At 40.2% G+C, this 26236-nt stretch overlaps 1 protein-coding gene across 1 annotated transcript in view; it reads left to right on the top strand.

Moving 5' to 3' along the window:
* The window catches only part of tti1 (TELO2 interacting protein 1), a 43623-nt gene extending 17828 nt beyond the window's left edge, over window positions 1–25795 (top strand). Inside the window, exons 13-14 of the mRNA XM_057830378.1 lie at window positions 17909–17996; window positions 21704–25795. Coding sequence (XP_057686361.1) covers window positions 17909–17996; window positions 21704–21905 — 290 coding nt within the window. The 3' untranslated portion in view covers window positions 21906–25795. The remainder of the gene's footprint in view (window positions 1–17908; window positions 17997–21703) is intronic.
* Window positions 25796–26236: the final 441 nt, after the last annotated feature.

Genomic DNA, 26236 nt, shown 5'->3' with positions numbered 1-26236 from the left:
ACTTTGGTGATACAGTGCATATGTATAAAATAACGCAAAAATAGATCGAAATTGATAAATACTAAGCTTTGTCAGGCTCATGGTATTTTTCGTAGTTTAAACATTGTTTTCTTCATTATCAGGGATCTAAGAAATGGGTGATTTGCATACTTGAAACTTTAAGCAACTTTCGAATTAAGGTTGTTTATACTACTGTAATGTTTGGCCTGGATGTTTGGATTCTCTAATGATTGGATTATCTGTCTGTGGCGGGATCTCTCTTTGATTGACAGTGAAATGAGTAAATCAGCGATCTTCAAGAAGCTGCGAGCACGCTACACATCACTGCAGATAATATTAATATAATCATTTACTAGACTTTCTTATGAAGACAAAAATCAATGGTAAATAGAAGGGAAGATCAACTCCTAAGATTGATTTAGTGTCAAAGGTGGGGAAAAGTAACAAGGTCTTTTTAGCTGTCCTGGTATGACAAGGTGAGCTATACTATGAAACTATCTCAAGATGTGGTCACATATTATATAAATATGCATTTTAGGTTTCCTTCACTGATATATTGCTCGCAACATTCCCCTAATCTGGAAGTTGCTTGCAAATTTAATAATAATTGCATCTTACACACCTTTAAAATTTATGCTGGATAAAATTGTGCGGGAAAAGCAATGGCTGAAATTGTAATGAAGTCACCATATTAAAATCCCAGCGGGGCACTTTTGTTTAATACCTGCAGAATTTTTAAATCATTTTCTCGAGAGGATGAAACCTGTCCACATCACACCCTATTTATTAAGTCTGCAATGGCCACTTCATCTTCATTCTTCAACATGTCTCACAACACATAGTGGAGCGTTTAAATTTTTTTTTTTTTTTTTTTTTTTTTAAAGTAGTACAAACGCACACATTTTTATTTAGTAATTTCAGTGCTGTGAGCACCTTTTCTCACTTGAGGTTAATTTTGTGCAAGTATAATGAGAGCTGCTCCCAAGTCAATCAGCATATTAAATGTTAAAGAGGGAGTGATGCAGGCAAGTGTTTCATTTTGTCTTTTTTTCCCCTTTATAATGCTTCATTTTATACCAATAAATAGTCACTCCAGATTGACTTGAAGGTGCAAGAACACTACTATTCTTTCAATAATATTTTTATCCAGTGAGGAGCAGAAGTATTTGCACCTCCTTGGGATTTTGCAAGTTAGAAAATAGGTAGAGGTCTGAAATTTCAATCATAGATTCATTTCCATTTATAAAGACATAAACCCCCCCCCCAAAAAAAACCGAAACTCACTTTGTATGATTTTTTTCAATAGTTGATTTTAGTGATGCACGATAATACATTTTTCAACCGATATCGATAACCGATAATTTCCTGCCCCTTCCACCCGATAACCGATAATATCACGCCGATAATTCTATTCAAATATGTATGTAATTTTTTAAAGTATACAAAGATCAAATGTTACTGTGCAAAAATGTAATTTAGTGCTATTTTTTTCCACATCAAATGTGAACAAGTAGTAAATTCCAACAACTAAACAATGGCAATGACGTTGTGTAATGGTAAGCATTTGGCAACAATTACTTAGAGAGTAAACACCCAAGTTGCACAAAAATGCCTTTAAAAGTAAGCCATTCCTATTATACAGTTGGGAGAACAAGTATTTGCAGGCATGAAAATCTCTCACCTTTTGGCGAAATTCGCCATTTTGAAGTCAAAAAGGGCGACCTACGTGAATTGCGTAGATCCGAGGAGAAATTCTTTTTGGGGGGGGGGGGCGGGAGATTTTATTTAATTATTATTATTATTATCATCATGTGATTAACTTAGTACGTAAACTAAGCACTTAAGAAATCGGTTCTTTAAAAAATTGACACTTGGACAGTCAGCAAATCCTTCTAGATGCTTCGCTGACGAGAACCAATCATCGGCCCAAGCTGCGTTCCATTATTCCAAACGCGTGCACTCCTTACGCGTGTACATGGAGTGCTCGTAGAGCCTTTGGTTGCATTGCAAAGCTGCGAAAACAAAAAGCAGGCCTTATCCGCACCGGGGCAGACCAGAGCGCAGCATACACACTTGGAAAAGGGGCATATTGCCTGTATTTGCCAGCAGATTGAATTTGGTGAGTAATGGTTTCAATCGTTTTCACATTTTGCGATATAAAAAAGTTACTGCCATTCGTTGCAGCTTGCGTTTAACACTGCCAGAGCTAGCCAAATCTCCCATGAAAAAAAATAGCTCCCGTTAAATTGGCGTCAAGCTTGTGTATTTTGCGGTAATATGAACGAAGAAACACACTGTTGAGTCAAATTAAGCGGCATGCTCTCGGATGGAGGGGGGCGCCCCGTATTGCTCCCGTCGTCCACCTGAGACGCGTTATTTTCGGCCTGGACTTGAGCTGACGGCCGGTGTCGGCACAACACCGGCCCGACGAGTGGTGGGAATGACTTTCAGACTTTTCTGGCTTTTCAGAAATACAGGGATCCCTCGTTTTTCGCGGTTAATGGGGACCAGAACCCGCCGCAATAAGTGAAAACCGCAAAGTAGCCCCCGAACCCCATTTTTTTGGTGCGTGTTCAATGTATTTATTCAGATTTTACATTGGAAAAAAGATACATATATATATGACATGTTTTTTCGCTTTTTTCACCAAAGTATCATTTATAAATGGTTTTCAAACACTTCAAAATGTAAGAATTATGGTAAGTTTTAAACATGTTACTGCCCCACCGAATTATTTTTAAACAAGAATAAAGTAGTAAGAAAATGCTTGGCTTATCTAAATGCTTCATAGTGAGTCTACTCAAACCCTCTCAGGCTTTGTTAAACGGTGATTGACACATGTGCGCAGTTTTTCTTTTTATATATATTTTTTTTGTTTGAAGCAACTTATTTGATTGAATACTAAAGACACAAATGTCCTAGCCAAAATGTGGCCCAAACGCAAAACAACATTACTTCAATGGAAAAATTTGTTTCAATCAAGAAAAATAGTTTTCAAATGCTTTTTTTGTCTCAAATTTATTTTTGTAATCAAAAACAATTTTATTTATTGAAGTGACTTTTTTTGGGATTAAAAGTATATACTGTATTTTGATTGAAGCAACTTTGTTTTTGATAGAAGTAACTTTGTTTTTTGATTGAATAATAAAAACAAAAATCTACCTCCATCGTTATTGAGAGAAAGAAATTAAGAAAACTTTAAAACTAAAAGCCACCGGGGAGTCTGTTTTTTTTTAATTTTTTTTTTTTATATATTTATATTTCATTACATAGACATGCCTCGTAGGGAAAGGAGATTGAGGGATAAAAAAAGGAGTTGGATGAGGCTGCTAAAGGCAGTGGATACCTCATCAGCTGGGTGAATAGCAGACCTGGTAAGAACAAGTTTGCAAGGATAGTCGGGTATTAAATACAATTATAAACACAATTACAATGTTATTTTTCTATAAGATTTTATGTCATTGCTTTATTAATCATTAGGTGCTAGAGTTGTTAAGTATGGATAATAATGAAATTATAGTTTTGAGAAAACTGTGCTGTTGGTGGCTCAGTGACCATCTGATGTGGTTTGTTCTCAGATGTACAAGTTGAGGAAGGAAGTTTTGATGCAGAGGTTGAAGGAAGAAAAAAGACCAGACTGACTGAGTCACAGCCAGAAAGTGTTGATGGCAGTTTTGATTTCTATTCACTGTTGCCCCCTCCCAATTAAAGTATGTCACAGTCGCATCCAATTATTATCTAAAGCTGGTTAAAATTGAGGTTATGTTGTTTTAAGGTGTATTAAATACTTGTTCATGTGCCCCTTTTGATCTACGAGCACCCGCCCCTCCACCAGTCTCTGCACGGCCCTGCTAAAACACAGTGTGGGTCGACAGAGCTCAATATTTTGTTGGGGTGTACAGTGTACTGGAACATATTTCCCCCACACCCTTCTCACCTTTTTAACCCCTGACCCATTTTCATGCCCGATTTGATATCAAATACTTGTTCTCCCCACTGTATATCACATTACTACACTGCAAAAACACCTCCTTAAAACTAGCAGAATTGGACAAAACTGTTGATTGTGCACATTTGGATGCTAACTCGAGTATATAATTATCGGATTGCATTATCGGTTGAATTTAGTTTTATCTGGATTATCTGTGTGACGTCATAATTGCAATTATCGGCCGATAATTATCGGTGACCGATATTATCGTGCATCTCTAGTTTATTTGTAAATTACTGGGGTTCATAAGTGTTTTTACCCCTGAGAAAATCAGTGCTGCTATTTAGTGCAGAAGCTTTTGTTTGCAATTGCAGAGGTCAGACGCTTTCTGTAGTTCTTCATCAGGTTTTCACATATAGAAACAGGAATTTTTGCCCATTCCTCCACACAAATCTTCTCTACATTTGTCAGGTTTTGGGGCTGTTGTTGAGAAACATGAAGCTTCAGCTCCATCCAAAGATTTTTTTATTGGATTGAGGTCTGGGGACTGGCTAGTCCACTCCAGAACCTTGATATGCTTTTACGCAGCCACTCCTTGGTCAGGTTGGCTGTGTGCTTCGGATCATTGTCATGTTTGAAGATCCAGACACGACTCACCTTAAAGTCTCTGACTGAGGGAAGGAGGTTGTGGCTCAAAATCTTACGATGCATTTCCCCATTCATCCTCTGCTTTATACAGTACAGTTGTCCTGTCCCCTTTGCCGAAAAGCAGCCCAAAGCATGAGGTTTCCACCCCCATACTTCACAGCGGGGATGGTGTTCTTGGGATTGTACTCATCCTTCTTTTTCCTCCACACACGACAAGTAAAGTTGGCACCAAAAAGTTGTACTTTGGTCTCGTCTGAGCACATGACTTTCTCCCATGACCCCTCTGCATTATTCAGATGGTCCCTGGTAAACTTCAGACGTACTGGCTTCAACAGGGGAACCTTCTGAGCAATGCATGATTTTAAACCATTGCACCGTAGTGTTCTACTGACAATAGTGTTTGAAATCTAAAAAAGGGTTAAAGGTCCTAAGTGTTAAAAAAAAAAAAAAAAAAAAAGTTACCTTTTCTTTAAAGGTCTAGAGCAGTGGTCCCTAACCACCGGTACCGGTCCGCGGAGCATTTGCTACTGGGCCGCAGAGAAATAAAAAATTTATTAACGACCGCAATCTGACCTGTGGCCCTTGACACATCAATATTCCTGTCTACTCTATAGAGCCTACCCACGTACCACGTGCTCGCTGTATGGTTCCGCCCACTTGTCCGTCAAAACATAGTGTTAACCTGTTACGGCTACGTACATTTCTCCTATTTACGGCGTGTTTTTCTGCTCCTTAACATTAATAATCAAAATGGTGAAGGCGTGTGTGGCTGTTGGTTGCACTAACAGAGAAGATGGAAGGAGAGACTTGAAGTTTTACCGTATTCCGAGGGATCCAAAGAGGAGAGCGAAATGGACGGCTGCAATTCGACGTGAAAACTGGACACCAAAAAAATCACCACAGACTATGTAGTAGTCATTTTATATCCGGTAAGATGCATTTAATATATATTTAGAGGGTTTTGGCCTGACAACCACAATTAAGATCATTGCTAGGCTAATCGCCGACGACATAGTTTCAAATTCAAGATGTTTGTGACTTCCCTTTCTTCCACCATCGTTATTTTTTGAATAATATTTAGCTGGTACCAAGTGAAAGAAACTGGCCTCGTCTACGGGGCTGACAAATAACCACAATTAAGATCATTGCGAGGCTAATCGCCGACAACATACGACGTAGTACGACATAGTTTCAAATTCAAGATGTTTGTGACTTCCCTTTCTTCCACCATCGTTATTTTTTGAATAATATTTAGCTGGTACCAAGTGAAAGAAACTGGCCTCGTCTACGGGGCTGACAAATAACCACAATTAAGATCATTGCTAGGCTAATCGCCGACAACATACACGTATGTATGTAGTGAGAGTGCTATCGCTAAACCATATAAACATTAAAAGCCTTAACTCCATTGACAAACGACATGAAATACATTAGACTTGACAGTGGATGTTAGCAATAACAAAAGATTTTGAATTGAAAATTTCGTAACTCACCTTTCCAAGCACAAGATAGATTCCTGCCGAATTTTCGTGGACGAGGACCTGTTTCACCCAACCAGCAACGAAGTATTTATAAGCCTCCAAGCTCTTGAAGTTTTTCATATATTCGTGAGAATAGGCTGATTTAGTGTGGACAAGATAATTGTAAATATCTGCGTAGCAGATGTCAGGCAGACAGGGCGAAGACAGTGGGTCGAAAAACATCGATTTGGGCATCAAATATGGATCCGGCGACTGTATAGAACGAAGCTTTTCCTCATAACGCCTTTTATGCAACAGATCCAGTGAGTTTGGGGCATCAGAAAGCACCGGGTCTTCCATGAAATGCATTTTAAATTCCGCCATCAATTGAAAACAATGCTAATACAGAGTCAAAATGACGGACAAGTGGGCGGAACCATACAGCGAGCACGTGGTACGTGGGTAGGCTCTATAGACTAATCCAAGTAAAGATTTCAATAGGTCGCCATCTAGTGGTTGGCCGCAATTACGACGGTGTTTGCACACCTATAGCAGCCCAGCGCCAGTCAATGTAAGCACTAACTTTAGCTGCTGTTGGCTGTGTGTATGGGCAGCGACGTCTTTAGACATTTTTTTATGGGGAAAAGGCCACCTGCGGAGCCAGAAGAGGAGCCTACAACCAAATCCATTCGGCATAATATGTGGTAAAAAAGGTTGATTCAGTGCATGGTGAGTGACATTTTCCCTGCACTTATTATTCGTTTTTGGCCTCGACGTGTTATTTTATATTTACTGTCATTTTCTGCCACACAATGCCATTCCGTGAAAAAAAAAAAGGCCCACATTACACCGGTCCGTGGTGCCACTGGGGACCACTGGTCTAGGGGTCCCCAACCTTTTATCGCACCACGGACCGGTGTGATTTGGGTCTTTTTTTCACGGACCGGTGTCCTGTCAAATTTTGCACGCTTATAAAATTTGGCTCCCAAAGGTTTTGTGGTGGTGAAAAAGCCCTCTTTTATATTCAGTTCGACTCTCAGTGTTATCCAACGGTGCTAAAAAACTATTTACATCATAAACATACATGTGCAACACGAAAATGGCGTAAATACAGTGGGGCAAATAAGTATTTAGTCAACGACTAATTGTGCAAGTTCTCTTACTTGAAAATATTAGAGAGGCCTGTAATTGTCAACATGGGTAAACCTCAACCATGAGAGACAGAATGTAAGGAAAAAAAACAGAAAATAAAATTGTTTGATTTTTAAAGAATTTATTTGCAAATCATGGTGGAAAATAGGTATTTGGTCAATACCAAAAGTTCATCTTAATACTTTGTTATGTACCCTTGGCAATAATGGAGGCCAAACGTTTTCTGTAACTGTTCACAAGCTTTTCACACACTGTTGCTGGTATTTTGGCCCATTCCTCCATGCAGATCTCCTCTAGAGCAGTGATGTTTTGGGGCTATCGTTGGGCAACACGGACTTTCAACTCCTTCCACAGATTTTCTATGGGGTTGAGATCTGGAGACTGGCTAGGCCACTCCAGGACCTTGAAATGCTTCTTAGGAAGCCACTCCTTTGTTGCCCTGGCTGTGTGTTTGGGATCATTGTCATGCTGAAAGACCCAGCCACGTCTCATCTTCAATGCCCTTGCTGATGGAAGGAGATTTTCACTCAAAATCTCTCGTTACATGGCCCCATTCATTCTTTCCTTTACACAGATCAGTCTTCCTGGTCCCTTTGCAGAAAAACAGCCCCAAAGCATGATGTTTCCACCCCCATGCTTCACAGTGGGTATGGTGTTCTTCGAATGCAATTCAGTATTCTTTCTCTTCCAAACACGAGAACCTGTGTTTCTACCAAAAAGTTCTATTTTGGTTTCATCTGACCATAACTCATTCTCACAGTCCTCTTCTGGATCATCCAAATGATCTCTAGCGAACCGCAGACAGACCTGGACGTGTTCTTTCTTCAGCAGGGGGACACGTCTGACAGAGCAGGATTTGAATCACTGGCGGCGCATTGTGTTACTGATAGAGGCCTTTGTTACTCTGGTCCCAGCTCTCTGCAGATCATTCACTAGGTCCCCCCCGTGTGGTTCTGGAATTTTTGCTCACCGTTTTTGTTATAATTTTGATGCCACGGGTTGAGATCTTGCATGGAGCCCCAGATCGAGGGAGATTATCAGTGGTCTTGTATGTCTTCCATTTTCTAATAATTGCTCCCACAGTTGATTTCTTTACACCAATTTTGTCTCTGGTGTCCTTCGACAGCTCTTTGGTCTTGGCCATAGTGGAGTTCGGAGTGTGACTGACTGAGGTTGTGGACAGGTGTCTTTTATACCGATAATGAGTTAAAACAGGTGTCATTAATATAGGTAACGAGTGGAGCCTCATTAGACCTCGTTAGAAGAGGTTAGACCTCTTTGACAGCCAGAAATGTTGCTTGTTTGTAGGTGACCAGATACTTATTTTCCACTCTAATTTGGAAATGAATTCTTTAAAAATCAAACAATTTTATTTTCTGTTTTTTTTTTCCACATTCTGTCTCTCATGGTTGAGGTTTACCCATGTTGACAATTACAGGCCTCTCTAATGTTTTCAAGTAGAAGAACTTGGACAATTGGTGGTTGACTAAATACTTATTTGCCCCGCTGTAAATGCTTAACGACACGGTGAAGTCGTTAAGTGAGAGGGCTACGTGCTATTGTTGTGTGCAGCTAACATGGCAAACGTAAGTTAATATTCCTTTCTTTAAAGAAAGTTTGTAGAGTTTACTTTGGAATTGCTGCATTCGCGGCCATTTTTAACGTTACGCGCATGGAAAATTTGTCAGAACACCGAAAATGTGCGGCAGAAAAATATAGCAAATATAAAAGAACATTTATTTTTTAGCCCCGTTGTGTTAAGTGCAGGGAAAAAAATAACTCACTCGCTGAATCATAGGGAGGCCTGAGCTTTTTTCGTTGAGACGAGATGGTCCCATCAAAGTCTGATGGGAGAGTGAGAGAAGCCCGCTTCTCAAAGATACGATGTTGGAAATTGTAGCACGGTTTTCAATGCTCTCCTAGCAATGTCAGGATATTCCGGAATTACTTTCATCCAGAACCTCGGTAGAGTTGTTGTCTCAAATGTACGTTTAAGGTCGCCGTCATTTGTGATTTCTACAAATTGATCCTCCTGTTGCACAGACATGCTCGAATCACTCGGTTCATTCACAAGTGGGTCACGAATCCACTCCTTCGCAGTTTGTGGGTCTTTAGTGATTGGGAAGTAGCGTAGGTTTTGTTTTCTTCGAGGTTGTAGGCTCATCTTCTGGCTCGTCAGGTGCCCTTTTCCCTGTAAAAAATCTGTCCAAAAACGTCTGTTTATCAGTCATTCTAGTGTGGGGGCTAATTATTCCCGCGAACAAATGTGATGGGCCTGCCCTACGTCAGACATTATTATCGAGGACAAGCGCACATAGATATACAAACCAAGATGTACTGCTAGCAGTCCAATCAATGGATTTCTATGACTACATTCCATCCTGGAGTATTATATCTAGAGTAGACAGGGATACTGGTGTGTTAAGGGGCACAGGCCTTGCAGTGACCACTGTCCCTGAAGGGGTTAAAAATCTTAAAACTAATATTATATATATAAGTTTTCGTGAATGGAGTCCAAATCGAAAATCTCTTCCGAACAAATTGTAGCCCCAAAATCAGAATTGAATTGACTCGTTAGGAGAATTGATGGGAGATTAGTGCCTCAAGTGCCAGATATTGCAAGTTGAGTCATCAATCGTCCATATAGACCCTACCCACGTGACGTCACAACTCCGCTCTCCTGACTGGTGCCGCCCACTTGTCCGGCAACACATCGTGTTGACCTGTTACGGCTACGTACATTCCTCCTATTTACGACGTGTTTTTCTGCTCGTTAACATTAATAATCAAAATGGTGAAGGCGTGTGTGGCGGTCGGTTGCAATAACAGAGAAGATAGACGGAGAGACTTGAAGTTCTACCGGATTCCGAGAGACACGGAGAGGAGAGAGCGAGATGGGCTGCTGCAATTCGACGAGAAAACTGGGCTCCAAACGATTACCACAGATTATGTAGTAGTCATTTTATATCTGGTAAGATGCATTTAATATATATTTAGAGGGTTTTGGGCTGACAACCACAATTAAGATCATTGCTAGGCTAATCGCCGACAACATACACGTATGTATGTAGTGAGTGCTATCGCTAAACCATATAAACATTAAAAGCCCTAGCTCCATTGACAAATGACATGAAATACATTAGACTTGACAGTGGATGTTAGCAAGAACAAAAGATTTTGAATTGAAAATTTCGTAACTCACCTTCCGAGCACAAGATTCCTGCCGAATTTTCGTGTACGAGGACCTGTTTCACCCAACCAGCAACGTAGCATTTATAAGCCTCCAAGCTCTTAAAGTTTTTCAAACTTTCGTGAGAATAGGCTGATTTTGTGTGGACAAGATAGTTGTAAATATCAGGGTCAGGCAGAGACGGTGAAGGCAGCCGGTCAAAAATCATCGATTTAGGCATCAAATATGGATCTGGCGACTGTATAGAACGAAGCTTTTCCACATAACGCCTTATATGCAACACATCCAGTGAGTTTACGGCATCAGAAAGCACCGGGTCTTCCATGAAATGCATTTTAAATTCCTCGATCAATTGAATCCAATGCTAATACAGAGACAAAATGACGGACAAGTGGGCGGAACCATACAGCGAGCACGTGGTTTTATGACGTCGGTGGGTAGGCTCTATAGACCTCTGCTGTTACACTGTTATTTAGATGGCTTTTTTTCCTAAACAAAAACAAACAAACAAACAAAAAACACTCTGAACTCTTATTTTTTTAAGTGTAACTATGTAAGAATAAAGCGTTTTGCCATTGTCGGTTTAAATTATGAATACTGTATTTTTCGGAATAGAGGTCACACTCGAGTAAGTGTCACACCAGTCCAAAAAAAATGAAAATGACGAATGAAAAGGGAAAATACCGTATATAAGTTCCACTAGAGAATAATTTGCATTTTTGTGGGCGAATTTTATTTACAAACATACATTACTGTAATAATAAAATGGAGAACAATAGACTAGATATGTATCTGTTACCATAACATATCAGTTTTTCAAATGAACAACAGAACAGAAGTTGTTTACCAAATCACAAAGAAAAATTCCTTGAAATTCTGAATTGAGATTTTCATTCTGTTTTTCTGAGTTGAACCTTTCAAACTTTCAAAATCATCCTAGTGACACTTGCTTTGTTTAAAATGACTAGCGAAAAATCGAGCTTCTATTTCTGTTTTTTTATTTTTCATTTTTTTTAATTGTAGCAGCTTGTGTTTGAAGTAGGGCTGCAGCTATCGAATATTTTAGTAATCGAGTAATCGACTGAAAATTCTATCGATTAATCGAGTAATCGGATAAAACAAATTTTTAGGTGAAGAGCAATTATAAATATACATGAGAAAACAAGACATTTCATCTAATCTTGAACCATTTTCAGTCAATCAATGTCTTTATTTCCGATGTATATTGTTGAAAACAGCCAACAATTGCATCTGAGATGTAACTAGAATTTAAAAAAAGACTAATTCACTGCTTTCACTCAAAAAAACTTTTAGATCTTATTGAAAAAAAAAATTATATATATCTTACCTAAAAATCCCGTTACGGTTGATAACACACATCACTTAAAAGTTAGGATTTTTTCCCACGTGTTTCAATTGAATTTCTATTTGTGTCAAGCCATTTTTAAGTTCTAGTTAAGTTTTAAGTTAGTCTAAACTGTAAGTCCTGATAGGATTTTGAGTTTTTGCAGTGTTCAAAATAAATGTGTGATACAGGCTTTATTGGAGCACATTAGGGACCAGTGCTACTTGGTGTTTTATCCAGCAATGACTACTGAGCTAAAATTGATAGTTAGCATTATTAAGTTTTTATTTTACACCCTCATCACTCCACAATGCTATGTTATGTTAAAGCCTGTATGTAAGACACGTTAGCCACGCATCGACAGTGGTCATAATTAATAGAAACCAAGCCCTCCACAGGGCTAACGTTACGTGAGCTAGTAGTGACAGTAGCGTTAATCTTATTTATTAGCGCTTAGCGCTCTTTATTAGCGCTTAGCGCTCTACTGCTTTAAGATGACGGCTGTTTACTAATGCTGCCCAGATGCGGCCGAGTCTGTCATTTCGCATCTAGTTCAACATACATGCGATCTCTATGAGACGCATCAGATGCTACCTGCAACCAACGTAGCATCGTGCGGGCTAGTATTTAGCAACGTCGGCGTCGTTTGTAGCGGCTGTTGGCTGCAGTAAGTTTTTTTTTTTTTTTTCCCTTCTTCCTCTCTGCACGTGACATCAGCGCGTTGTCCCGCATTAAAAGTTGTCCGAGCAAAACGTGATGCTTAGAGCTGTCAAAATAAACGATTACTCGAGGTGAATAAAAGGACTCGGATCAGTTTTTAAACTCGAGTTACTCGAGTTGCTCGAGTATTCATTTCAGCTCTAGTTTGAAGACTTGACTTCTGGCGCTCTAGTTTCTTTCCCGAACAAGCAGCGGGTGCCGTTGACGCCTTCCACCGTCACGAAGCATTCGCAGGCGAACACAATTTGCGCTTCCCATAATCGAAAGCCTACAACCGCCACTGGTATGTAGGGATTTATTTATAAAAGTAGGGGAAAAGACATTTTCCATAACACAGAGAGACATTCGTAGCATGGCAGCGAGGATATGACGGAGCTGCAGAAGTCTGTGACTCACGTGACTCCCCATTTGACTAGAGCGTACCTCTGGGACGACTGCAGCAAGCCAATTAGCGAGCCTCAGTCACAGAGCAGTAGACGCACAAATGGACAGAAGCAAATAAGCCCCGATTTTCAGCTGCTGCTTCAATTTCACATTTTCTTCGTTTAGCACAACGGCGGCAGCAGCAGCGCCCCTTTCCGCTCGAGCATTGGTGATGACTCGCCTTGCATTCCAAGCATCCTGATTCCACAAAGGTGGTCATGAGTGCAGCAGTAGCAGATAGAACGGAAGAAAAGGGATAAAAGGGGGAGCTGAATAATCCCATTGAACTGGGAAATGTGCACCACTTCTCTTATTCTTGACACGCGGCGAGCGTGGGTCGGCCCGGAGAGGGAATCTGACGTGTTTTGAAATGAGGCTTGAAAGGAAGCCTGCTTTGCACTTAAGGAATGGCTAAGTGTCTGTCGGGGATACGAGGAGTCGACGGGGAGGGGCCCGGTGTGGTTGGACTGGTGTCAGAATAAAGAAAATGAGATGAAAGAGTCCAAGCAAGGCGAAAAGAGAGGGCAGGAAAAGCGGACGTTCTTCTTGGCTGTAAAAGTCCAGTAGGGCTTAGGCAAGGTGCTTCTGTGGACCTGAATGTGCATTAGGAAGTGAAACATGAAGGGCTTTTCATGCCAACCCACCACATTCACCTTCAAAATAAAAAAGGAGCAGATGAAAGTAGTCTTTAATCACCCAGAGATAGGAACAGGGATTTCATTATTAGAACCACTGCTTAAAAAATTCAATTGGCATCATTTTCAAAAAAAGTTTTATTCAACCTGGAAATGTCTCATTAAGCAGCATCAGAGTGATGACTACAAAACATATTAAATGATATATAACAGCAAGTAGTTACACTTCCAACAATTAAAATGCCATTCAAATGAGATAAAACAGTTACATGTTAAACAGGCTGTCTCAAGTGCATACTTGATCCGTATTCCATGAGCACTGCAGAACCAACCCATGGGCAGACTCTCTGAGAACACGTCACAGGCAGCACAGTACCGTAGTATTACAGTGTATCACAAAAGTGAGTACACCCCCGCATTTCTGCAGATAGTTAAGTATATCTTTTCATGGACAACACTGACAAAATGACACTTTGACACAATGAAAAGTAGTCTGTGTGCAGTTTATATAATAAATTTATTTTCCCCTCAAAATAACTCAAAATATAGCCATTAATATCTAAACCCCTGGCAAAAAAAGTGAGTACATCCCTTAGTGAAAGTTGTCAATATTAACATACAACATGTCATCTGTCAATATTTTGTGTAGCCATCGCTATTATCCAGAACTGCCTTTTTTCTCCCGGGCATGGAGTTGACCAGAGCTTCACAGGTTGCCACTGGAATGCTCTTCCACTCCTCCATGAAAATTTGCGCACCTTCCGCTTGAGAATCCCCCCAAAATGTTCTGTTGGGTTCAAGTCAGGAGACATGTTTTGCCAGTCCATCACCTTTACCCTCAGCTTCAGTAAAGCAGTGGTTATCTTGGAGGTGTGTTTGGGGTCATTGTCATGCTGGAACACTGCCCTGGGACCCAGTTCCTGGAGGGAGGGGATCATGCTCTGCTGCAGTATTTCACAGAACTTGTTGGAGTTCATATTTCCCTCATTGGAATGTAACTCTCCAAAACCTGCAGCACTCATGCAGCCCCAGACCATGACATTCCCACCACCATGCTTGACTGTAGGCATGACACACTTATCTTTGTACTCATCACCTGGTCGCCGCTACACATGCTTGAGACCATCGGAACCAAACAAATTAATCTTTGTCTCTTCAGACCATAGGACATGGTTCCAGTAATCCATGTGCTTTGTTGACATGTCTTCAGCAAACTGTTTGCGGGCTTTCTTGTGTACCGTCTTCAGAAGAGTCTTCCTCCTGGGGTGACAGCCATGCACACCAATTTGATGTAGAGTGCAGCGTATGATCTGAGCACTAACAGGCTGACCCCCCACCTCTTCAATCTCTGCAGCAATGCTGACAGCACTCCTGCGACGATCTTTCAAGGAAAGCATTTGGATCTGACACGCAGCACGTGCTTCTTTGGATGACCAACCCGAGGCCTGTTCTGAGTGGACCTTGCTCTTTTAAAACGCTTAGCCACTGTGCCTCAGTTCAGTTTCAGGGTGTTGGCAATCTTCTTGTAGCCTTGGCCATCTTCATGTAGCGCAACAATACGTCTTTTAAGATCCTCAAAGAGTTCTTTGCAATGTGGTGCCATGTTGGAACTTTCAGTGACCATTATGAGAGAGTGTGAGAGCTGCACTACAAATTTGAACACACCTGCTCCCTATGCTCACCTGGACCTAGTAACACTAACGAGTCACATGACATTTTGGAGGGAAAATGACAAGCAGTACTCCATTTGGACATTAAGGGATGTAGTTTCCAAAGGGTGTACTCCTTGTCTTGACACTCACTGATGTGGAGTTTTTGGATTGAAAGAAGGTAAGTACCCGATAATATCTCGTTAAAGTCATGGCACCTTTAATTCTGCTCTTTCATGCTCTCACCTCCAAATAGGGTTTCGCTGTTTTATTTTTAAAAAAAAAAATTTTTTTAAATGTCCTCCTTTTCAAAATGTTTCTTCCCCAAGAAAATTGAGATTTTAAGAGAGATTTCCATTGATGTATCACACATACATATCGGACAATTTTGAAAGTTGGCCAAATTGGGGGTCCCATGTCTGGGGCTCGGTCGATACTGCCTGCAGCAAAAATAAAAACTGTCCCTCTGTCCAATGACACTGTAATTTTTGTTCTATTAATTTTTGTCTTTCCGCTCAAAAACAGATCTAAAACTGACCATAAATGCTCAATAATGTTGAGGTCTGGGGTTTGTCCCGGCCATACAAGAACCTCCACTTCATTAGAATGTCCCGCATGCCTCCTTTAGCAGTAATGTTCAATGATTATGATGCCAAAATGTTAGTTGTATGTCCATTCCGAAAATTACAGTAATTGCCTAACGATATAATTTATTTAATATAGGACACAGTATATATTGTTTTTGTGCTGCTAACCCGTCTCTGTTCAAATGAATGTGCCGTCAATGGCAGCCAATTTGTTAGATATGTTTTAATCTGAGGTAGGCATGTGCCGGTATGAGATTTTGACGGTACGATAACCGTGAGCAAAAATACCGCGGTTTCACGGTATCACGGTACTGCAATTATAGCTCCAAAATTTTGAGATGTATGGGTTTTAAAAAAAAAAAAAAAAAAAAAAGAAAAATAATTTTTTTTTTCCATTGAACAGGATTTTTTTTCAAAACATATTTGCAAATTGGAACATGAATATAATGTGAAAATAGATAAATTAACAAAAAATAACAAATATTTTATATAAAATTAAAATAAATAGAACCTAGACTATACTCACAGCCACAGCTCAAGTTGCTCAATATTAGAGTAAGAACAAGATAATTGCTATAAAAAAGTTAAAACACTTCTAAATAAAAATATATACTGTATGGCTTTTTTAGAGGGGGGGAGGGGGGGGGGCTCAAGTGAAGTTTCGCCATTTTCAGCCACTGTGTCAACTCTGGTCTACATGATGCCATGCCTTTGTGTTAAAAAGAACAAAGAATTCATAAGTTAATTAAAGTTAAGTTAGTTAAAAATGTATAAGTTAGTTTTATAAATTAGTTAAAATGTAAATATTGTTGAGGAAAGGTTTCATCTACAAAAAAAAAGTGAGGCGTGAGACCTCCTTTCTCTAATAGCGATCTTTTGACGCGATCCTTTTTCTTCCCCCCTTCTTCCACTCAAGCTTGTTTCTCACTCAGCGGCTGTGAGACATAGAATCTCGACGAAGCTGCTCTCCCAGCTTAGCCTAGGCTAACATTCGTCTTTGTAAGTTTTAGTTAGTTTGTATATTGAACTTGAAAGGAAAATGTGTGTTTTGTTTTTGGCGAACCTTTTAATGGTGCTACTGCTATCCTGTTGAACCTAATCACGCGTGGAAAAATCGAATTGTACAACGTTTTAAATGTATTCATTTGTATATTTCACCACGATTTGAGAGCTCAATAAATTGAAGAAAAGTACCCCTTGTGTTTGGAGGGTGTGTTTTTGGGTTTGCTGGCTGTTTAGCAGAATAGCGTCACTTGCCACATTTACATGGAGCCAAATATTCCAATTATAATCGGAATATTTGTTCAAACCGAATAAATGTGTTCCATATAAACACCTCATTCGGAATGAACAGGCCCAAACCGAATGGAACTTCATTCCGATTCACAGGGGTGGAATATTCCTTTTCCCAAACCGATTAGAAGTAAAATTATATCATGTAAACAGGGAAGCGGAATGGTGTCTGGTTGCGTTCTTTCTGCGCATGCTCCGTACTGACGCGGTGACGTCACTTGGTGACGCAAGTAACGTCACTAGCAACATGGCTTCCAAGCACACGCACAGCGCACCCACACAACTTTTTAAATGAACGGCGTATCATTCTGAAGTTTTGTTTCCACTCGAAAAGTTAAAACAGCAGCTGATCTGACGATCAATCTCCATGTTTTGCAACCTGACGCTTTGTTTTGATTAATTTGCGCATGTCAGACGGCAGTTGTCAAACGTCCTTTCGGAATAAAGGCAGTCACATGTAAACGCTGGATCGGAATAGATGAAGTGACATGTAAACAGCTGATGTGAAATTTCCATTTGGAATGATTTGAATCGGTATGAATAAAAGTCAGCATGTAAACGTGGCTACTGACACTCACGGCAACAAACAGGGGAAGGGTGAGTGCTGCTGCACCAAGCCACTTCGGCTGCATTTTGGCACATGAAAAATAGCGAATACCGTACTAAGGTATGACGGAAAATTTTAGTGGTTTTGAAACCGCGACGTTTTCACACCACGGTAAACCGTGAAACCAGTAACTGGCACATGTCTAATCTGAGGTCATAAGACAGTTTTAATATATATGACCTGCAAAAAAACAAAATGAATACTAAATAATTCCTGGCCTTTTTCTTGATCTTTTCTATGTCTTGTTTGCTGATCTGTGTATTTTCAGCTGAAGCAGACTTAGACGTTGTTTGCGAAGCATGCCTGCCCTACCTAAGCTGCAGACAACCCATCAAACTGCAAGAGGCCTGCCTGAGGTAAAAACAAACATCACCTATTCCGAGTTAAATCACCTCGCCAGGCGTGTGAATGAAGTTATTGAATTTGATCCATCATAAAACCTTTTTACAGGCAAGGGTTAAAGTAATATTTTATCATTAATATTCTTTAAGCGTTGAAGTCAATTAACCCTGGATGATAAATACTAAATACTTATAAGCAGGGGTGAAAGTGGGCCAGAACGGCATCCCGTTAAGAGATTCTGCGCCGGCACAGGGTAAAATGGTGCTTTGATCCCAAAAATATGACAGCAACTGTCAAAACCCCATGCTAAAAACAACCTGCCTGGCTGCCACACAGGCATCTCCAAGAGGAAAACAATCTACTAACGTCAAATTTACACAAGTGTTAAGTGCGCAGTTTTTTTCATAGTTTGGCTGGGGGTGCGACTTATTCTCTAGAGAACGTTATGTGTGAAATTATTTACACATTATTATATCATTTCATATGTTATTTTTGTGTTTTGGAGTGACTCTGATGGTTTGGTAAACTTGTTAGCATGTTCTTTATGCTGTAATTATCGGAATAACTCTTAATAGCTGTGTTACGTTAACATACCGGCCACGTTCGCATTTCGTTGTTCATGCATCATGTACATTATCATACTGTACACTAATTCAGCATGTTGTTCTCTATTGTATTTTTATTTTAAATTGCCTTTCAAGATGTTATGTCTGTTCTTGGTGCTGGATTCTATCAAATAAATTTCCCCCAAAAAATGCCATTTATACTCAGGTGCGACTTATAGTCAAAAATACGGTAATACGTTGACGAGCATTTTTGTTGTTGTTGTTAGTTTCACATCATTTTTTAGGGGAATTCTAAAGCTTAGACTAGCTTAGCTTAGAACAGCTATGCCTGGCCAACATCATCATCCATTGAATATGGTACGCCCGGTGGGGCCTCTGTTGTACAATTAACGTCTTTAGTGTGGCAAACTCAAGCTCACCATTTTGGCGGTGCACGCCGGTGTGTCATGGTCAATCCTCGGTTCTCGTTCAGTAGTTGTTATCGCTTTTGAAAGCTGTGGTTTGAAAAAATTACGAATATCCAGCTTGCATCTTCTGTCCTCCAGTGGTTTTGGCTAAGCAAAGCAAATTACCATCTTTAAGGTGCTAGTCACATGATATGTTTGAAAAATAATTTTGGCCCTTCATAAAAAATACTTTTTTTGTTCATTTCATTCATTTTTGTTGTTTGTTTTATTGCTTTACAACAGGGGTCTCCAAACCGGTCCTCGAGGGCCGCTGTGGGTCCTGGTTTTTGTTCAAACCAATCAAGCACAGACCTCCCGATCGATCGGGTCCGATCACGTCATTTTCAAACTATCGGAATCGGCAAAAAAATATCGGCCATGCCTTTTTTTAATATATATATTTTTTAATTAAATCGTTTTCTAATTGTATTTAACGTTACAGACATAATATGATACAATTATCCAGAGTCTTTAATTTAGGCTTAAGGTAGGGTTATCAAAAATATCCCGATATCGGCAGCAATTAATTTATTACAAAATGTATCACATTAAAATATATAATGCTATGAATATATGCGTTGCACGACCCTCTCTCACTCATTGTCGGGCTCAATCTGTAATAACGCCATTTTACCTATGTAGAAAGTGTAAAGGCAGCACTAAATGAGCAGAGTGAATTTTGGCAGTCTTTGGAGCCTTCCTTCAATCGGATATAACCTTGCAAACCCTCTGATTAGAAATATCATGGGATGCAATGTGGGGAAGCAAGGTGGCAATTGATCTTTGTCTTGACACCTTAAGTTATTTCCCAAAGCAGAGAAGATATATCCATTGGTAGCACGACGCACAGTCATGGTTTTACTTCCCATCATGGTTCCACTCCCCATCATGCATTGGGGCAGGGCTGCAGTATCATTTACTGAAAGCTCAACAAATACACTAGATGGCAATATTTAGTCACAATAGACAAAGTCACAAGTCTTTCTATCCGTGGATCCCTCTCACAGAAAGAATGTTAATAATGTAAATGCCATCTTGAGGATTTATTGTCATAATAAACAAATACAGTACTAATGTACCAGAGGTTGCGCTAGACATTTTCGTTGTCTGTCATTTCGACTGACAGGGTCATAAAAATCCGGTCATAATCTATTTTTACCCGTCACTTAAATTTTTAAAATGATAATGATGACATATTCAATAGAATTTAGTTTTCAATCATTTTTAATTAATATTGTAACGCTTGCTTGGCGGCGAAAAATTAGACACGGAAGTCGTGGTATTTTTATCCCTCTTTTTACTCTGCTTACCGCCAACAACACCAACAAAACAACAACTCCGCCCCCAAAGAAAAAGAGGCAACTATATAGACCCCAATCACCAACGTCACACAATGATCTTAATTGTGGTTGTCAGCCCCAAATCTTCTAAATATATATTAAATGTATCTTACCAGATATAAAATGACTACTACATAGTCTGTGGTGATCGTTTGGTGCCCAGATTTCTTGTTGAATTACAGCAGTCCATCTCGCTCTCCTCTTCGGGTCTCTCAGAATACGGTAGAACTTCACGTCTCTCCGTCTATCTTCTCTGTTACTGCAACCAACCGCCACATACGCCTTCACCATTTTGATTATTAACGTTAACGAGCAGAAAAACACGCCGTAATAGGAGGCATGTACGTAGCGGTAATGTGTAAACACGACGAGCTGACACACAATATGGCGGCTCCAGTCAGGGGGGCAGAGTTGTGACGTCATGTGATTGGGGTCTATTCACAGGCGGCAATCTAGTCCACCAATTGGATGACGCGCTGGCACACCGGGTGCACCAATAAGAACCTCGCGTTAATGTGTCAATCACGGTGCCGCCGCCAGACCCCGGTGACGCTACAATATTCTGACAGAATAGCCAACGACGTCATGCATTAAGAGAGACAATAGGTAATTAATATGCTCACTCGCTACCCTGTGGTCTGGGGTGTGAATTGCAACCTGTCAAAATGACAGACGGACTTCAGTTTTTTCCGTCACCGTTTTAAAAAAACGGTCAACGACGGAAAATATTCGGTTAACGCGACCCCTGTTATGTACTGTATGTTGAATGTATATATTCGTCCGAGTTTTATTCATTTTTTTCTTAATGCATTGCCAAAATGTATATGGTCGGGAAAAATTATCGGGAATGATTGGAATTGAATGAGGAGCAAAAAATAGCAATCGGATCGGGAAATATCGGGATCGGCAGATACTCAAACTAAAACGATCGGGATCGGATAGGGAGCAAAAAAAACATGATCGGAACAACCCTACTTTTAACCAATGTGGTTTCTACAAAAACAAGAATCACCTGACTGCAATCAACTGGTTACACTTATAAAACACCAGATTGGTGAAATGGTGTTGTCTTGTTTTGTTGGAGTGAAACCCTGCACCCACTGCGGCCCTGTGTGGAATAGTTTGGAGACCACTGCTTTACAACTTTTATAGACAACATTTTACCAGGAAACTCTTAAATTTAAATTCGTGTACAGGAAATTCAATTACATACAATGATATTTTTGGCCCCCCTTAATCTCCAAGTATGACTTTCACCCCTGCTTACAAGTTATGCCTCTAAGATATCTTGACATGTTGGATCACGTACCCAATTTTATACACCCACAAGACTTGATGAATCCATCCCAAAATGTTTTCCTCTCCACAGTGTTTTTCACCACTTGATCCAGGTTGACCCCGATGCCTTCTGGTTCACATTAAACGAGTTACACTGCCCGTCCTCCTTCGTCCCACCGCACCCTGACCTACAGCCAGTGCGACTGAGCGGGATGGGACGTCCCCGAGACGAGTACTCGGACAACGTGCTCAAACTGCTGAGGGAGGAATATGGCCAAACGGGCGATGAATAGAACCGTTGACGGCAAAAAAAAAAACTTAGGTTAAAAAGACAGTCAAGACATTTATCATGTGCATTCCAGCAGTTTTAACTGTGGAGAATACAAATAAAAGTCAGCAATTTCCAGAATTGCTTATCATAAATGGTGGCAGACATTTTTAAATGTCTGTACTGTTTTAGCCAATCATTTGAGTGTCCCAGACTGCCCACCCTTCCTTGTGACATTAGTGATACCCATTGATCTGTTTCCTTAGTCTGTGTTTTAAGACTAAGTGGTAATATTCCAAAGTAACGGTGTGCTCAATGTAGATACAGTTCCATTTTAGAGCAGATCAAGTGGCAGCCAATGAGTTAAGTGTTTTTGAATGAAACAACTTGAGCCCTGCCTGGGAGGTGGTGGTCATCCAAAGGCCTTCCTCCTGCTATTTACAAGCAGCTGACATATCACCCATCACTGCTGTTATTGCTACGCCATTCATGTTATGTTTTAATGAATTAGCTCAGTCCCTCTCTGTTATCGCATCACCCCTCTGGTCGGGGGGGAACCCCGAGCCTCCCAGCTCAACAGCTCGGAAATGAATGTACAAGCCCTCCGGTGTGTGGAAACAAGGACGACACCTTTTCTGTTTAGACGACCCGGCTTAATGTTAGCAAATGTGCCGTGCCGTCTCTTTATCTCATTGTGTGCCGCAGCTATTTATCCCCCCGCCAGCGCTGACAACAGACCCATTAGTCATCAGTGGCAACGCGGTGGGAGGGGCCTCTGACACCAACACTTTTGCTGCTGCTTTAATACATGCACCAACAGTGCATGGTAATAGTAAATAACTAAAAGGTTGAGCGTTAAAAAAATAATAATAATGGGTAGTGTCATGTTTTGGTCAGATTCAGTGCAGTTATGTGATAATGAACAAGTTTCTGTGTGTGGATTTCAGCTGATTGGTAATAATACAATACATGCATGTTATTTATGCTGAGCAAAAAATGATAATAGTACTGCAGCTTGCAGAATTTTGTTTTGGACAGGAGAACCGCAATGTCCACGTAACATGTATTTTGTACTTTCTATTTGTTATTATTGTACATTTCTAATCAAGTACAATTTCAGAGTACTATTTTTGCTTAATAAAAAAAAAAAAAAAAACATTCCAAAATATTTTTGGGTATTAGGTTTCATATGTCTGTGTTCTAGATAACTCAAGAAGGGATAAAGGAACTTGTGGGATATTTTTGTAATATGAAAAGAAAAAGATTAAAATTGGCTGGTTGTAAGGTTGAAGGTCACAGAGGTAAGAAAATGAATTCTATGATAACGGTTCAACTTAAGCTTTGCAGAGTAGGTGATTGGGATGAAAAAGTGTCAGAGGTATGAAAGATGATCATTTGAATTTGGCTGCTCTCAGTGCTGTAATTTTAGGATTTTTAATGTTTAAGCATTATTCCTCATGCACAGTTATGAGCTGTAGTCATCATGCCAAGAAAATACTTTGTGAAAATATTTCTACACTGCTGGCCAAAAGTATTGACACCCCTGCAATTCTGTCGGATAATGCTCAATTTCTCCCAGAAAATGATTGCAATTACAAGTGCTTTGGCAGTAATATCTTCATTTATTTTGCTTGCAATGAAAAAACGCAAAGGAGAATTGGGGGGAAAAAATCATCATTTTACACAAAACTCCAAAAATGGGCTGGACAAAAGTATTGGCACCCTTTGAAAAATGGTGTTGCTTCTCTAATTTGTGTAATTAACAGCACCCTATACTTACCTGTGGCACATAACAGGTGGTGGTATTAACTAAATCAACTTGCAGCCAGTTTACAGGTGGTGGCAATAACCAGGGGTGAAAGTGGGCCAGAACGGTCAGGAACGCAGTTCCGGTATAAGATTCAGGGCCGGAATGCTGTTCCAGTACACGATGCCTTGATTCCGAAAATATGACTGCGACTGTTAAAACGCTATGTAAAAAAAAAAAAAAAAAAATGCCAAGCTGCCACACATGCATTTCATCTCCAAGAAGAAAACAATCTACCAACATCAGATTAACATACACAAGTGTTAACAACAAGCATAATAAAGTGCTTGTGTAGCGTCATCCATTTCCACCAATATTTATTATTTATTTTATTCCACAGACGGCATGGAGGTTTCCCCAGCTGCTGCAGATATCTGAGTAACGATGACGAGTCAAGTCAATGTGCGAATGCACGCAGCAAAGCAAAACGCCGAGACTCATTTATCCGTTCAATTTCTGAACTGCAATTTCCGTGCAGTTTCTGAAATACTTAGACCAGCCCTTCTGGCACCAACAACCATGCCACGTTCAAAGTCACTCAAATCACCTTTCTTCCCCATACTGATGCTCGGTTTGAACTGCAGGAGATTTTCTTAAACCATGTCTATATGCCTAAATGCACTGAGTTGCCGCCATGTGATTGGCTGATTAGAAATTAAGTGTTAACGGGCAGTTGGACAGGTGTACCTAATGAAGCTGCCGGTGAGTGTATATACAAAACAAGATGTACTGCTAACAGTCCAATCAATGCATTTCTATGACGACCTCCTATCCTGTAGTTGTATATTTAGAGTAGAAAGGGATATTGGTGTGTTAATAAAATGTATTATTATAATTAAGCGGCACAGGCCGAAGTCAATCAGCCAGAATTGAGTCGTCAATAAATTATTTATCATTTCTGCGCAGCCCGGTACCAAATGCGCCACGGACCGGTCCGCGGCCCAGTCGTTGGGGACCCCTGCTCTACATTATGGGGCTTAGAGTCCCATGGGGGTATTCAGTTGTGGAGGCCTTTGAGCGCAAGAAACTGCTACAAGCGAGGTATGCGGTCAGCACTAGGCTTGACCCAGGGAAGAGGACGTCTCTGCTTTGCTTAGTCCCTTGAGCTGGAGCATTTTAACAACCTCTAATCGGGCATGCCCGTGATCTACCAGTCACTGGCCACCATCGATGAGGGTGTCTAATGATAAAGGCCGAAACACCCTGACTCGTTGGAACACGACTGATGATGTGTCCCAAATTTATATCTTTTCCATCACAGTTTCCAAGCCACTCTCGACATCAAGGCTAAGCTCATGTAAATAACATCTATTGGCACAATGGACAGAATAACACCACGTCCAGTGTTTATGGTTCTTCTTTATTTATTGAGTCGGTGATCACTGAGGCTTCACTGACCGGCAACAAGATCACAACCACAAAGCACAATGATCAATGTTTGTATGTCATTTATTTTCTTTGATAAAGGCAAACACACTTAAGCATGAGATCAAACTGCGTAGACAAATTTACATGTTCCTTCTTTTCCCGCATAGCCTTCAGATCTTAGCAATGGTGGATGGAATCCCTCAGACCAGTGGTTCTTAACCTGGGTTCGGTGAGAAAGTCTCAGGGGTTCGGCAAAGGACCCGCAGGGCAATATTGTCATACGCTGACTAAATCTAAGTGGCATGTTAGATTGGGTTTTTGACTGTCTTGCCCCTAATTTACATGCTTTATTCCATTTCTTTCAACTGCTTATTCTCTATCTGATGGGAGGAGAAGCTGTTTTGCTCAGTGGAAGGTTGACTCACAGTTGGTATGAAAAAGTACAACAGACTGATTTGCAGTATGGACTCAAATTTTTACGTGTTTACAGACATGCTGTTAAAATGAGAAAAAATAAGGTAAGATGTACAGTCCCTGACAAAAGTCTTGTCGCTTATCCATTTTGTAGAAACAATTGCTAATTACCTGACTTTTAACTATTCAATTGGTTTCAGAAATGGCTCATATAGGACTCTCCCAAATGATGTTGAATGGACAAAAATATATCTTTCACTGAAAAACGATATATCATTTAAAGAAGACATAAATGTCAAATTTTGGCAAGACAAAAATTTGGCGCCGACAGAAAGTCGTGTGAAAATAGAACAAAAAATGTACTTCAAATACAAACATGTTACATAACAAGCGAATTAAGTAGTGGTGCTGTGAGATCCAAATGTAATATTTTGTATGACTTCCATGGGCTTGAAGGACTGCATCCATGCGGTTCGGCAAGGATTCATACACTTTATTGATGAAGTCATCAGGAACATCAAATAAATCAGTCTTGCATGCCCCCCAGAGTTCATCAACATTCTTGGGTTTCGTCTTCCATGCTTCCTCTTTCATCCTGTTAATGTCTGTTGAATGGGCTGGCCAGTCCTGGAGGATCTTGATCTTCTTTGCCTTGAGGAACTTTGAGGTAGAGATTGAAGTATGTGATGGAGCACCATCCTGCTGCAGAATTTGTCCCTTTTTATGGTTAGGAATGTAAGAGGCAGCTAAGATTTGTTGATATTTCA

The sequence above is a fragment of the Corythoichthys intestinalis genome, chromosome 2, assembly GCF_030265065.1.
Source record: "Corythoichthys intestinalis isolate RoL2023-P3 chromosome 2, ASM3026506v1, whole genome shotgun sequence".
Lineage (NCBI taxonomy): Eukaryota > Metazoa > Chordata > Actinopteri > Syngnathiformes > Syngnathidae > Corythoichthys > Corythoichthys intestinalis.
The sequence above is the reverse complement of the archived record's forward strand: the minus strand, read 5'-3'. Positions and strand labels throughout refer to the sequence as shown.